The sequence below is a fragment of the Canis lupus genome, chromosome 1 (assembly GCF_003254725.2).
Source record: "Canis lupus dingo isolate Sandy chromosome 1, ASM325472v2, whole genome shotgun sequence".
NCBI classification, from domain to species: domain Eukaryota; kingdom Metazoa; phylum Chordata; class Mammalia; order Carnivora; family Canidae; genus Canis; species Canis lupus.
Window position 1 is genome coordinate 57,753,181 of NC_064243.1, and position 12,996 is coordinate 57,766,176.

The 12,996-nt window shown below is 40.7% G+C and overlaps 1 protein-coding gene across 2 annotated transcripts in view; it reads left to right on the forward strand.

Annotated features, from left to right (window-relative positions):
• The window catches only part of DCBLD1 (discoidin, CUB and LCCL domain containing 1), a 98,230-nt gene that overhangs the window by 39,570 nt on the left and 45,664 nt on the right, over positions 1–12,996 (forward strand). For both annotated transcript variants that reach the window (XM_025422840.3, XM_035704847.2), the window contains exons 4-6: positions 488–539; positions 4,349–4,421; positions 11,233–11,366. In XM_025422840.3, coding sequence (XP_025278625.1) covers positions 488–539; positions 4,349–4,421; positions 11,233–11,366 — 259 coding nt within the window. The remainder of the gene's footprint in view (positions 1–487; positions 540–4,348; positions 4,422–11,232; positions 11,367–12,996) is intronic.

Below are 12,996 nucleotides of genomic sequence, written 5' to 3' on the forward strand. Positions count from 1 at the left end.
AAGTCCTTGGTCCTGACTGATTAAAGTGGAAAGGCTGTATTCTCAGTAAATATGTAGTTCCATGCTCACTCAGATGCCACTAGCTAAATTGTTAAACTAAAATATTCCTGAACCTTCTTTATGAACCGTATCAGGCTTTTGAAATTGTTTTCCTCTTGCCAAGGAAGGTTATTATACACATGATCTTTGCAGGCATGTGGGTGGATAGTAATGAACCAGTGTTGGCTTTTCTGTTTGAAGTAGTTTCTGTTATAATTCACTGGACGATTGCTGAAAAACCATGGTTGGGGTGGAAAAGAGAAATGTTAAATCCTGAAGACAGTGTTCCCAGTTTTGATTTATTTTTAAGTGGAAAAATTCAGATAATAACTAGATAGTGAATGCTTTTTAAAAATCCTTTTTTATTTAAAATTATTTTAAAAAATTTTGAGCATGAGTCTTAACTTCCATTCAGTCTTCTAATTGCAATTATCTTTATTTATGACAGATTTAATAACATGCTTGGAACGAGCTAACCATTATTTGAAGACAGAATACAGGTAAATATGGTGCTGCAGGCATATGTTGCTGGACATTTTGTGTTCCTTCACATTAAACCAGATAAAGTACTATTTATATTTAATCTTTTAAAGATCGTTTTTGTTCCAAGCAATGAAGAATATTTGAAGTGATTTCTAATATAGCAGAGTTCAATAAACTTTTTGTCCAGGGCCAGATAGTAAATATTTTAGAGTTTACAGCCAATGCAGTCTCTTTTGCATCTATTCATAGTTTCTGGTGCTGCTGTAATGCAAAAACAGGGCAATATGTAAACAAATATGTGTGGCTGTTTTCCAATAAAATTTTATTTACAAAAATAAACAGCAGCATGGATTTGGCCCATGGGCTGTAATTGCTGACCTCTGAGTTCTACTGTGGTACCAGTGACCCATAGTGCAGTCTAGAGTGTGTCTGTGTATGTGTGTGTGTGTGTTTTAACCTGGCCAGCATTTGGAAGTGACTTTTGTAATTCCTTCACTTTCAGAGGGATTTCAGTTTTTCTTTCTCACAAAGGAAAAACCTACTGAGAATAGGAGGTGAAATTTTTGATTCCCAGCTTTACTTTCGTTGGAAAAATTACTTAATCTCTTGGATGTACATTTCCTTGTCTATAAAGTAAGAGTCATCTAGAGCAGGATTTCTCAACCTTGGCACTGTTGATATTTTGGGTTAGATGATTCTTGGTTGTGAAGAGCTGTTCTGTGCATTGTTAGATATTCACCGGTATCCCTGGCCTCTGGTCTCTATGTGCCAGGTGTGATAACCAAAAATGTTTCCAGATGTTGCTAGATGTCTTTCAGGGCAGGCAAAATCCACTCCCTGTTGAAAACCACTGGCCCAGAGAGGATTGTCAATAACATTAGTAACAACAGCTATAACTCCTTAGAGCACTTTCTTAATGCCAGTCATAGCTCCCTGGACTTTGCATATAAATAACTCATGTGGATGTTGTAATAGGCCTGCAAGGTAGGGTCTGTCATTCCTGAAAAGAGAGGCTCAAAGCAGTTAAGTGGCTTGCCCAGGGCTACACACTTAATGAGTATACCCAGAGTCAGACCCAAGAGTCCATGGTCCTGACCAACTCAGACATTCTAATGAGATTATTTTACATGCAGAATCAATTCTAGCATTAACTAATATTAAGTCTAGTAGAGAAACAAAAATGAAAATGACTAATAACTTAAATAGACAATAAAAATGACCAATAATTATCTTTGCCCTGTATAGTTGCTGTTCTTTCTTTTTTAAAAGATTTATTTATTTATTTATTTATTTATTTATTTATTTATTTGAGACACAGAGACAGGCAGAGACACAGGCAGAAGGAGAAGCAGGCTCCCTGTGGGGAGCCCGATGTGGTTCATGATCCCTGGACTCCAGGATCACGCCCTGAGCCAGAGATAGATGCTCAACCGCTGAGCTACCCAGACGTCCCAGTTGCCATTCTGTCATTATGGACATATGCCAACTTTCTCTGAGATCTTTCCAGCCATACCTCTAGAGTCCCAGTGGTGATAGGATCTCTGGGCATCAGTGGTCATTTCCTGTCTCCCTGCAGAACAGAATATACTCGGGCCTGCAGGGTGATATTATGGTGCCAGGTCATCTAGGCCCTGGTCCAGCCACTCTGTAGTATTTAGATAAGATGAGGTGTGGTGACTAGTACAGGTCCACATTCCCTCATCTATAATTGTGAAATGTAGAAAGCTTTAAAAGTCAACAAGTTTTGGGGCACCTGAGTGGTGCAGTCAGTGAAACATCTGACTCTTAGTTTCAACTCAGGTCATGAGTCGTGAGATCGAGCTCTGCTGCAGCTCTATGCTCAGCGTGGAGTCGACTTGAGATTCTCTCTCCCTCTTCCTCTGCCTGTCCCACTCAGGTTCTCTTTCTCACTGTCAAATAAATAAATAAATCTTAAAAAAAAAGTCAAAAGGTTTTTGTAACTGATTAGTGCAACCCTAAATTCATTTGACAACAAAATGGAACTAAATTAAGGAGTCTATTTAGTCTTTATGTATTAGACTTAACATGACTAGTCATGTGTTTGATACAGAGATATTCATGTTTTTGATTGATGTATGCAGCCCTAAGATGAATAAGGTCTGAGAATCTATGTGTACCATAACTATAGCTGGTAATTCTGTATTGTATAATTGATTTGCTGAGAGTAGAACTTAAATGTTCTTGCCAAAAAGAAATGTATTATATATATATATATTTAAATATATATGTCTATATATTAACATATGTGAGTTGATGGATAGGTTAATTTACTAGTTGGGTAATATATACCCAATCATCACAATATACCCTTGAAATATCTTACAATTTTTCAGTTTTACCACAATAAACCTGAAAAAATATATATATACTTTTTTTTCTGATTGCAAAAGTAATTTTTAACTAATGTAGACCATCCCTATCTAATACCAGCTGTGTGTGGCTTTCAAGCACTTAAACTGTGGCTAGTCCAAAGTCAGCTGTGGTAGGAGTATAAAATAAACTGCAGATTTTGAAGACTTAGTACAAAAGAAAAAAGGCTGGAAATATCTTGACGACAATTTCTTTCTGTTAATTATATGTAGAATGGTAAAATTTGATTATATTGTGTTAACTAGAATATATTATTAATGTTAGTTTTGCCTTTTCTTCTTGCCTTTTTAATGTAGCAACTAGAATATTTAAATTTATATATGTGGACTCCATTAAGTTCCTGTTGGATAGTGCTAGGAGGCTGAAGCAAGATATTAGAGTCACATGGCACAGAAAGTGAAAGTCTCTCAAAATACTACTCTTGAAGAGAATGCAGAGATAGTCTTCCTGTCTTCTTTATATTCATAAAAAAATCCAAGTTGTTATTTTATATGTTTTAAACATCTTTTTATAAAACAAGATCATGCTACGTATAGTGTTTAGAAACTTTCTTTTTCAAAAATATATCTTGGAGGAGTGCCTCGTTTCTCAGTTGGAAGAGCATGCAATTCTTGATCTTGGGGTCATGAGGTTGAGCCCCATGGTGAGTGCAGAGATTACTAAAATAAATAAATAAACTTTAAAAAAGTAAATAAAAATAAAAAAATATTTTGGACACCTTTCAATCAATTTTCATGCGGGGATCCCTGGGTTGCTCAGCAGTTGAGCACCTGCCCTCAGCTCAGGGCGTGATCCTGGAGTCCCAGGATCGAGTCCCGCATTGAGCTCCCTGCGTGGAGCCTGCTTCTCCCTCTGCCTATGTCTCTGCCTCTCTCTCTCTCTCTCTGTCTCTCATGAACAAATAAATAAAATCTTTTAAAAAAAATCAATTACGATGCATTAGAGAAACTCATTGTGTGATCGAATTTATAATGAATCCTTATAAAGCAAATAATTATTGTGTAAAACTTGCCTTCAAGTTAACATTTTAGACTAATCTGTTTTCACAAGTCAGATTTCCGATCTGTCATTAAAACAACATATTCCTGAGGTGCCTGGGATGGTGACTCAGATGGTTCAGTGGCTGACTCTTGATTTCATCTCAGGTCATGATCTTGGGGTGCTGGGGTCAAGCCCACATCAGGCTGTGTGCACAACAGGGAGTCTGCGTGAGAGTCCCTCTCTCCCTCTCCCTCTGCCCTTCCTCTCTCAGCTCACGTGTGTGGGTACACCCTCTCTCTAAAATAAATCTCTAAAAAAATTTTTTTAAATAATTAAAAAATAAAACAACATATTCTCTCCTGCATGTTCTATGGAGGAGAGAAAATACACTTAAGTATAATACTTTTTAGTTTAAGTATAATTTAATAAAATATAAATTATTTTCTTTTTCCAGCAAATTCTGCCCAGCTGGTTGTAGAGACATAGCAGGAGACATTTCTGGGAATCTGGTGGATGGATACAGAGATGTAAGTAATTAAGGGTAATTTTAGGGCAGGGAGGAAATTAAAAAGTACTTATTGCTTTGCCTAAATTCACCATAAAGTGAAGTCAAATAACATCTAAAACTCTAGTAAATTCAAAATTCTCTCTTTTCTGAGAATAAATGAAATAATAAGTATAAAAACCATGGTTATTCATGCATGCATTCTTATTTTTAGCATTTCCACTTAAGCCCTCTTTAACACCTACGAGTGTAATTCCATTTATTTTTTATTTTTTATTTATTTATTTTATTTTTATTTTTATTTTTTCCATTTATTTTTTATAAAAGGTTATCTTGGCAGCCTGGGTAGCTCCGCAGTTTAGCAACGCCTTCAGCCCAGGGCGTGATCCTGGAGACTCAGGATCATGTCCCATGTCAGGCTCCCTGCAGGGAGCCTGCTTCTCCCTCTGCCTGTGTCTCTGCCTCTCTCTCAATCTGTGTCTCTCATTAATAAATAAACAAAATCTTAAAAAAAATAAAAAATAAAAGGTCATCTGGGTTTTTTTTTTTTTTTTTGTAATTTATTTCTTTATTTTAATGCTCCAATTGGTTCATGTTATATAGCCAAGGACATGAACATTCACATCACAGAATAACAATATTGACTCTGGGACCAATGAAGCCACCTGCCTTGCACGTATAGACTAGTTCTTGCTTCCTTGCACCATACTTTCTTATGCAGAATGAAACTCTGATTGCATACTTTGTCCCCAGAGAAAAATACATTCACAGGAAGTTACTTGTCTAAAGTAGATGTTCTATCTGCAGATACTCAGTCTTTCATTTCTTACTATTTGCAGATCTCTCTTCTGGAAATATGGTATCTGATTTTTGAATATTAACATTGCTATTTAAAGTAGTTGAGTTTACAGCATATGGGAATTGGCATGGGAATGTGAAAATCTGTGTAGTGAGGGAACTTTCTTGAGAGTTATTGACATGTGTCTTTATGCACAGAAAAAAACCATACGTGTTCCAGGAGATTGATAATTTCATCCAGCAGGGAGAAAACAAACTTGGCTTTCATTTTTGCTTTTAATACATCCTGATTCTAGAAACAGCACATTTTCCCATTTTGCTCTTTGTTTTCTTTTTCATGTATTGTCTTTATTTGCAAGATTGACATAGGATATTCATTTGGCTTACATTGTTTGACTCTTAAAATGATTTACAAGACCTCAGTTTGATATATACTTGGCACAGGCTATCTCTAAATGACTTCAGGAAATTAGGAGAAATAAACAGTTGAAGTATGGTTTCTACCCCAGTAATAGAAAGTTTCTATTTGTTATTTTTCTATCCCATGCAAGAAACTTAAGAATTATGTGCAATAGGAGAGATAGCATCATTTTTTTCTTACTTTGTTGTCTATCTTGCTTCCTCTTGACAGAGCTCTGTTTTTTAGTATAACAGGTAAACAGTTTCCTACATTGTAGATCTGAGTGCATGATCTGTAGGTGCTAGTAAACAGGTTTCCTATTTGACTCGAGCTGGTTTCCTACCATTTGCTTTCAGAATGACTTCAACTGGAGGGAAAATTTGTATTTTGAAAACTAATCTTTTCAAAGAAATCTTTTTTTTTTTTTAATTTTTATTTATTTATGATAGACACACAGTGAGAGAGAGAGGCAGAGACACAGGCAGAGGGAGAAGCAGGCTCCATGCACCGGGAGCCTGACGTGGGATTCGATCTCCAGGATTGCGCCCTGGGCCAAAGGCAGGCGCTAAACTGCTGCGCCACCCAGGGATCCCAAGAAATCTTATTAGTACCTTTTCATAGATGTTGATATTGTGGGTGTATGAGGTATCTATTGCTACATAACAATATGACTCCAACCCTTGATTAAAACAACACGTAGTATCTCTCATGTTCTGTGGGTCAAGAGTTTGGGCATAGCTTGGCTGAGTTCCCTGCTGCAGGATCTCACAAGCCTGCATCCAAGTTGTCAGCTTGGGCCTCATTTCATCTGAGGCTCCCCTTTGCTTCTCAGCTCACGTGGTGGTGGCAGCATTCAGTTACTCATGGAAGTAACTGGAAGACCCTAATTTCTTCTTAGATTTTGGCTAGAGGCTGTCCTCAGCTCCTTGCCATTTGAGCCTTGCTGACATCACTGCTTGCTTCTTCAAAACCGAGGCAGAATTTCCTAACAAAGGAGTCCCCTAGTAAGACAGGTTACAGCCTTATGTAATGTCACCATGGGGGGCACCTGGGTGGCTCAGTGGTTGAGGGTCTGTCTTTGGCTCAGGTGGTGATCCGGGGGTCCTGGGATCCAGGCTCCCCCCAGACATCAGGCTCCACGCAAGGCACCTGCTTCTCCCTCTGCCTATGTCTCTGTCTCTCTCTCTGTGCCTCTCATGAATGAATAAATAAAATCTTTAAAAAAAAAGAATGTTGCCATGAGCGTGGCATCCCATCACGATTGCTGTGTTCTATTAGCAGAAGAAGACCATAGCTCCCATCATCTTAGAGGCCGTCCTCCATGGTGCCTCCATCTTAGGAAATGTGTTCAGTTGTGGCAGGTCCTTTGTGGAATCATCTTTGCAAAACCAAAACATATCCTGTAGATCAAGTTCACAGAATGTGTAGAACAAGTTACTAGAGAAGCTGTTGGAGAAACAGGTGCTCTGACTCAGGAAACAAAGATATTGTCTTAAAGAACAGTTACAGAAAAAGAATTGGTTCATTCTACAGTTGTTCGAAAAGGTAGAACCAGGGTCAGAGGAAGAAAGTATTTGGGAAGCCAGTTTCAGTTGCATATAAGGAATCATTGAGCAGTACAAAATGGGCTAGAATGTCTCAAGAAACCGTGAGCCCTAGTCCCTGGAAGTGTGTAGATGTTACAACAGTTTGTCAGACAGGGCCCGTATGTGTCCGGGAAGGTGCCGTGGGGTGGAGAAAGTGACTGTCGGCCAGGACGTATCTAGAGAGAACTTTAACAGTCTTTTTGAATTCTTAAGGCTCTGTGACTCTGTCTCCTTGACTGATGAATGAAGCCATCAACATTGGTACATGCCTATCATGCCAGATAAGTAGGATGGGCTTCTCTTTGAGATCTGCCTCACCTGGAAACCAGAGATAAAAAGCCCCTAGAACAGTTTCTCTCTTGGCACCTTTTCCCCAGCCTGCTGACTGTACCATCTGTCTTTAAGTGGAAGACATCACTTAAAAACTTGTTTCAGTAAATTCTCCATTCTCCCCAAATATTCAAGAAATACTAGAAAATAAAGGAAGACAGTACAGAGAGAGTGTGCTCCTGGTTTAGGAGGAAAAGAGGAGAAACCAGGCCCAATGTACACCCACAAAAAGCCAGAGGGAAATATGTTATAATAGTGCATGACTGTCTTCAGGTGATGGCAGTATGTGTGACTTTTGTCATATTTTCCAACATTTCTGCAATGAATGCATCTTACTTTTGTAAAGAAAATGTTGCCAATATGGTAATTACAAAGACTGTAGCCACAGAGGAACAATTCATATGATAGAATATGGAATACATTTTTAAAAAAGGTTTTATTTATTTATTCATGAGAGATGGAGAGAGAGAAGAGACACAGGCAGAGGAAGAAGCAGGCTCCCTGCAGGAGCCCGATGTGGGACCCGATCCCTGACCCCAGGATCACGCCCCGAGTCAAAGGCAGATGCTCAACCGCTGAGCCACCCAGGTGTCCCAGAATGCATTTTTATAATTCAGCATTTTACCATCATTTTAAAACATGTGCTTTATTATTATTATTATTATTTTAAAGATTTTATTTATTTATTCATGAGAATACACAGAGAGGAGAGAGAGAGGCAGAGGGAGAAGCCGGCTCCATGCAGGGAGCCTGATGTAGGACTCGATCCCAGGTCCCCAGGATCAGGCCCTGGGCTGAAGGCAACGCTAAACCGCTGAGCCATCTGGGCTCCCCAAAACATGTGCTTTATTCATGTTTAATTAAATGCAACCTAATGCATTAGTTTTATTTTATTTTTTTTAGCATTTAGTTTTATATTAAACTTTAATTACTTTGTCAATACTTTTTACGAGTACAAGTTGACTTTTCCTAAAGGAGGACTTAAGAAAATGCTCTGATTCTGGGATGACTTAATAATTGCTTTGAAAGTTGGTGCAGTCTTACTTCGTGCTGATCTGTTTGGCCATCTTTTGTGGCTTAGTGAACTTCAGAAATGTTTAATACCATCAACTTGAGATTTCATGAGCCATGCACGTGTGCTTCTCAGCTGTCTGTTGCATTGCTTTTCCTGAAGAATTACATTTAAATTATTTTGTTTGAGTTGAAGGTAGGTAGTTCACTAATTAACATGGGCTCATGGTGTGGCTTTCTTATATTTACATTTCAGTGAGGCTTTGACCTTGAAAATAGCTAGAAAAAGTATAAATTATGCTCTCTTCCAAAAGTATAAATTATGCCTTTCTTCAAAAGGAAACTTACAAGTTCAGTGAGAGTAAATTTTAAAAATTGATACCAAAAAGCCCCAATTTAAGTAGACATCAATTTTATTTAAGTTGGTTGGATAAGAGAGGGATTTTTATTTTTATTTTTTAAGAAAACAATCCTGGAAAGGGCTGATATTTTTATCATAATAATGTAATAGCCAGATCTAGTGGTTATTCTCTTGGAGTTGTATCCTACGGCACTCATTTAACATGGAAAAACATGAGCGGCAATTGAATGAATTCCATTAAAAGAGTATATACTACTGGGGTCCCTTCATACTGGTTACTGTGGAAAATGAGAATGTTATGTTGGCCAGTGATGCTAGTATTAGCTCCTATTGCTGGTTGACCTGTGAACCTGTCCTTTTGTAACCAAGGAGGCCTTGGGACATGCCAAGACCTGGAAGAGCTCTCCACTAGGCTGGGCTCCTGGGATAAAGACCATCCCATCCCTAGAAGAAATTATAAGGAAGATAATGATCCCAGGGAAAGTGGGATTATTTGCTCAGTAGACCACTGGACCAATTTGGTTTTTGTTTGGGGTCTGGGAGAGCTAGGCAAGCATGTGTGGACATCGGGTGCCCATTAGAATCACAAGGTGATACCCATTAGAAAAGATACTAGACATCATGAAGTTCAGCCTTTTCATTGTACAGAGGAATTGGGGAGCCCGATCCAAAGTAGATAAAGTTAGAGGCAAAACTGGGATGATGAGCTAATTGCCAAATTTAAATTCAGGGCTTTTCTGTTACAACTGGCAGATCCATTTTGTACCCTAAGAATCTAAAACAGTGATAACCTATTTAAGAAAAGAACATTCTGGAGAAAAAAAAATTCCACACACTGCCTATTTAAAGATCACTATCTTATTCTCATCTTCTAATTCTTCTCCAGAATCAAGGAGGATAGTATCTGCATCTGTCTTTCAGCATTTTCATATTTCTTCTCTGTCAGTAATTCTTGCCCTCTTTTGACTATGATAGCCGTTATTGCAAAACTGACTCATTTTTCCCAAATCCGATCTAGTTTGGAAAATATACACCCTGTAAATCAAAGATCACAGAAGATCTCGATTTTATTGTAACCGCAACTATTATAAAATATGGTTGGTCTCGGTGGTCCCCCAGGGTTTATGACCTAAATCAAGAGAATTTTTCCACTGCAAGTACGGCAGCAGCATGGCCATGAACCGGAAGAGAAATTCCCAAGTCCAGTTATCAAGATATAATTTCATGAGCTGCTTTTCTCATTTCAGCGTTAGCCACCACGGAGAAGTGAGGCATTGCTGAAATTTATTTAGAAAATGTTTCTCAGGGATCCCTGGGTGGCGCAGCGGTTTGGCGCCTGCCTTTGGCCCAGGGCGCGATCCTGGAGACCCTGGATCGAATCCCACGTCAGGCTCCTGGTGCATGGAGCCTGCTTCTCCCTCTGCCTGTGTCTCTGCCTCTCTCTCTCTCTCTCTGTGACTATCATAAATAAATAAAATTAAAAAAAAAAAAAAAAGAAAATGTTTCTCAGCCCCTCGTCCTGGGCTGACCTGACAGCCTGATCACCCTCCCATGCAGGTCTGTGCCCATGGGGGCCTCGGGGCCCAGGCACCCATGGAAAAGTTTCAGTCCTTTTCCAGCTGCACTTCCAGTGGGCCAATCCCAATCCCAGGGCCACCTGCTAATCAGCCAGTCAGGTGCTCCTGCTCACTTTGTCACTCCAAGGCAGCAGTTATGGAGGACTGAGCGGGTGCCAGCCATCTGCCCCTTTCAGAAGAGACTCCAGAAATGAGATGGAGGCTGTGGGTCCTGGGTTGCTCATCCTCATAGCTCTAAGACCTTTGTGAAGTTTTTTTGTTGTTGTTCCATGTAATGTTCCATGGCTGACATCACTATTTTGCAATTGGTGCCTTGTTCAATCTCTGAATTAATCATAAGATGAAGCTGTGGTATGGAAGGTTCACTTTCTCAAATGGTCCTTAGTAATGAGTATCTGGTAAACCAAATGTAAGACACCGATTAGTTATCTATGTCTGCTGAACAAGCCGCCCCAAAATTTAGTGGCTTAAAATAAGAGCCATGTTATTTGCTGATGAGTTTGTGGGGCAGCAATTTGGGTTGGTCAGTTCTTTTTTTTTTCTTTTAATTAAAAAAAAAAATTTATTGATTCATGAGAGATACAGTGAGAGAGGCAGAGGGAGAAGCAGGCTCCCTGCGGGAAGCCTGATGCAGGACTCAATCCCAGGACCCCGGGATCGACCTGAGCTGAAGGCAGGCGCTGAACCACTAGGCCACCCAGGTGCCCCCTCCCAGCATATTTTAAATGTGTTCTTGAGTAGCTGTGAATGATGCTGTTGCTGTATTTCAGACCTCTTTATTGTGCAAAGCCGCCATCCACGCAGGAATAATTGCAGACGAGTTGGGTGGTCAGATCAGCGTGCTTCAGCGCAAAGGGATAAGTCGATATGAAGGAATCCTGGCCAACGGCGTGCTCTCAAGAGAGTGAGTACCTTGTCTTTTGTTCTGAGTGGAAGGTCGCCCCGAAGGCATAAATTATAAGCTCACAATTTTGAAGGGACAGTGGGCATCTGATACCAAGGGTTTGTCACCTGGGAAGAATGTGCATGAGGGCCTAGAGCAGCATTTATGGTGACTGTGGGCAAGAGCAGCGCAGCAACAAAGCAGCTCACTGGTTCTGCTGACAAGTACGTTAAGTAGCACACGTTGGAAGCTCTAGGGCAACGCAGTGCTTTTACCCTAGGTGCGTTATGGGGAGAGAATAAAGGCTATCCCTTTTCAGTTCTTCCAGTTTTAGTAAATTATTGGTTCTCTCCAATATTACCAGAGATATTGAAGGAGACCGGGCAGTCAAGTAGGCCTCCATAGAACGACCAAGCTTCCCAGGAGCTCCTGGTGATGGATAATACTTGGGAAGTGGGGGAGGGAAAACGGGGGGCTTTTGTTAACATTCATCCCTCTGATTGCTGTCACCCTCTGCTCTTTTAGCTTCCTGAGAAAAAAAAAAAGTATGTCAATTGTTCACATGTTTTAAACATTTCAACCTGGGCTTTTAATGCATTTAGGTTTCCTCAGCTTCTGGGGTGGAAAACAAGAGCTGTTAGGACTAAATATAAACCTGCCTTGTGGTCCAGGTGTCCGCTCATAGAAACAGGCAGCTTGGCGTGGGCCAGGGGGAGGCTTGCCTGGGTGGGTGCCGTGGGAGAGAAAGATGATCCTGAAGCTGCTGTGTTTATCTCTAGCCCCTTCCCTATCAGCCCCCAAAATGTCTCCCTGCCACCATGGCCCTGTGTTTTTTGGACAGGTTGTCACGTAGTCTTGGTCTCAGGAATACTGCACAAGACAGAGGCGACTGGCATTTCAGGATCCAGAAGTAGGAAAACGTAGCCCAGGGCCTGTACCCCTACCACACCCTAGTCTGTATGCGGGTCACCACCCCCCCTGCGCCCCCACCCCACCGTGGTGCCCTGGTCCCTGCTCCTGTGACACCATCGTGTTTCCCTGCTCTTGATAGGTTGATAGGTTCCCTGGTTAGCATAAATATAGTGACGCTGATGTCACTGTGAGGCAGTTATACAGTAATTTTTTTTCCCTCCCCTTCTACTTTTTTATTTAAATGTATTACGGCTGGTTGAGCGATATTGTGGTTCAAATAGGGATTCTGACTACAAGGTGTAATATTGTTTCTGTGGGAAAATGTATCATAAATTCTCAAGAACCAGTTGATGAGCTCACAAGTAAAGTTAGGGACTAAAGCCCATTTTTGGATTGGGGTGTTGGCCTAAGCTCACAGGATGGGGACTTAGAAGCAGTGGCTGCAGTCGGGGGAGAAACTGGGTAGGACACATTCATGAAGGAGGCCTTGGCCGGGTGGAAGGCGGGGACCAGGCAGGCAGGGGACACGGAGCAGAGTCAGGGCCCGGAGAGGGACACCAGAGGAGTTACAGTAGGCAGCACACCCTGCTCTTGTCCAGGCCCTGGCTGGAGGGTAGCTGAGGAGAAAAGGCAAAGCTCCCACTGGCAATTCTGAGTCGGGGCTGCAGGTAGGGGTACCTGGAGAGGGTGTTTGAGCCCGAGTCTTTCACAGGCCACGCAAGTGATGCTGCATGTGATC